Here is a 2,255-nt window from a genome sequence, read left to right on the forward strand (position 1 = left end):
ATGGACTGGGTCTGGCATAACGGAAGCCATTGATACTTAGCAGCTCTCTGCTCTAGCTTGTAGATAGGATCCTGTATGACCACATGTCCTAAATGGGTATTTGGAGAAAGGTCTTATTTTAGCTAGTTTAGTGATTATATAAACTCTAGTTGATCAATCAAGAGATTAAATACCATTATATAGTTCTATCCAATCAGAATGCTTATCAAGTATGATACATTTTTGAAACAAGCAAAATAGTTACATTAAGAATTTAAAGTCTGGATCTTTCTCTTGCTATATGGATTAGTTATGGTTGGTAATGGGGAAGAATACACTGTGCGGCTTTATTCATACTAATGTTGTGGTTTGTGTTTAGAATGAAAGCCACAACGCTATGCTGGATCTCTCACACATCGGACACCAGTGGTACCCGAAGGACCCCACTGAGTTATAATGAGTTATAACGGGTTCTGTTGGGTCTGTCCAACTGCCTCTTTATCGCAAAAAACTGTGCTGTATGCATATTATTTTATCCCTAAATTCTTTGCTTTTTCGTAAACTCAAAATGTTGACAATGAAACAGAACAATGAGACAATTGTAACTGAATTTCTGCTTTTGGGGTTTTCACTATTGAAAGATACTAGACTCTATCTCTTCATTGTTATATTCATCATTTATATTGTCACCATAACATGCAATATCTTCATTGTTATCATTGTAAAAACTGAGCGACGTCTACATAAGCCCATGTACTTTTTTATTGGTGGACTCTCATTTCTAGAGATTTGGTTTCCTTCTGTCACTGTTCCCAGACTCCTTTGGTCTCTTAAAACTAGAAAAGACTCTATTTCCCTAGTTGGCTGTATGTTGCAGTTTTACTTCCACTTTGCTCTTGGTGCAATAGAAATCTTCCTCCTGACTGCAATGGCCTATGACCGATATGTAGCCATCTGCAATCCACTGCGCTATTTTATGATTATGAGTCCAAAGATTTGTATCCTACTCATCGTTGGGTCCTGGGTTGGGGGCTTCTCTGCAGTGGTTGGTCCATGTCTACAGATCTCAACCCTTTCATTTTGTGGCGGAAATCAAATTGATCATTACTATTGTGACCTTGCCCCTTTACTCAAGCTCTCTTGCTCCGAGACATCAAGCATCGAAACACAGTTTTTCTGTCTAAGCTTGTTAGTAATTTTAGGCTGTTTTTTCTTAATTATCGTTTCTTATCTATGTATAATTAGAACAACGATGAGGCTTCCAACAGCAAGTGGAAGAAAGAAGGCATTTTCAACCTTTGCCTCACACCTGATTGTTGTATTACTTTTTTATAGCACCAGCATCTTCATGTTTGTGCGACCCAGTACTGGTGGCCTCTTGCATGTGAATAAAATACTTTCTGTCTTCCCGTCCATAGTGACTCCTCTTCTAAATCCTATAATCTATACTCTGCGGAATCATGAAGTGATAGAAGCCATAAAGAAAACTACTATGAAAATGAATGTTTTCCGTATACCAGTGGTGAGAGATCGGGTTCTATAATAAGGTCGCTACTAAATTACGAAGGTGATAAGAATGCAACGATGTTCAGGGAGAGGAGCCAAAACTGGTAGTCAAAACTGGAGGCACCGTCTACCATCAAGACTGGAGGCGCAGCTCTGCTTCCTGTTTTATTATTTTGGTGCTCCTCACCCCAATCTCCTCTACCTTAGCCAGCTTAGAAAAGATTTTCTATTCAAGCTTTAGTAGAGAGCTAGATGCTGTATGGATTGACCAACAGGAGCTCCTCTCCCTGAACATTTTAGGGAGTCTTTTGCTCCACTAACTCAGGGCAGTTTTCCCTGGTTACTATTAGAGGAGACTGGTGTGATTTTTGATAGCTCTATTCTTTATCTTGGATGGGCTACCAGTATATTCCTCTACGAGATACCTGTCCTCATTAATTGAGCTATTTTTTCAGTTTTTTTTTTGGTGAAGGGTACAGTCCCACGATCTATGGCATTGTCCTAAGTTGTACTAGGGACTTAAAACCAAAAGTGAAGCGAGCTGTTTGTCCTGGCTTCTATTTCCATCACGTAACATGGTTACGTCATAGTATCACATAAGGATAGCACTATGCTTATGAACATTTAAATGTTCACTAAGGTTCATGAGGAGCCGGTCACCCGGCGGAAATGCGTTTAGCCAGTGAACTATACCTTTATGGTAGACCAAGTATCCAGTACTTATAAGGAAGAAGGAATACCGTAATAGGTGTTCTCTCCACTTAATTTTT

General features: G+C 39.3%; 1 protein-coding gene across 1 annotated transcript; it reads left to right on the forward strand.

Annotated features, from left to right (window-relative positions):
* Positions 1-556: 556 nt before the first annotated feature.
* On the forward strand, positions 557-1,522 carry LOC136581140 (olfactory receptor 6B1-like). Its single transcript, XM_066582124.1, has one exon. It carries the CDS (start codon positions 557-559, stop codon positions 1,520-1,522), a length of 966 nt encoding a protein of 321 aa, XP_066438221.1.
* Positions 1,523-2,255: the final 733 nt, after the last annotated feature.

Source organism: Eleutherodactylus coqui, chromosome 10, assembly GCF_035609145.1.
Source record: "Eleutherodactylus coqui strain aEleCoq1 chromosome 10, aEleCoq1.hap1, whole genome shotgun sequence".
NCBI classification, from domain to species: Eukaryota; Metazoa; Chordata; class Amphibia; order Anura; family Eleutherodactylidae; genus Eleutherodactylus; species Eleutherodactylus coqui.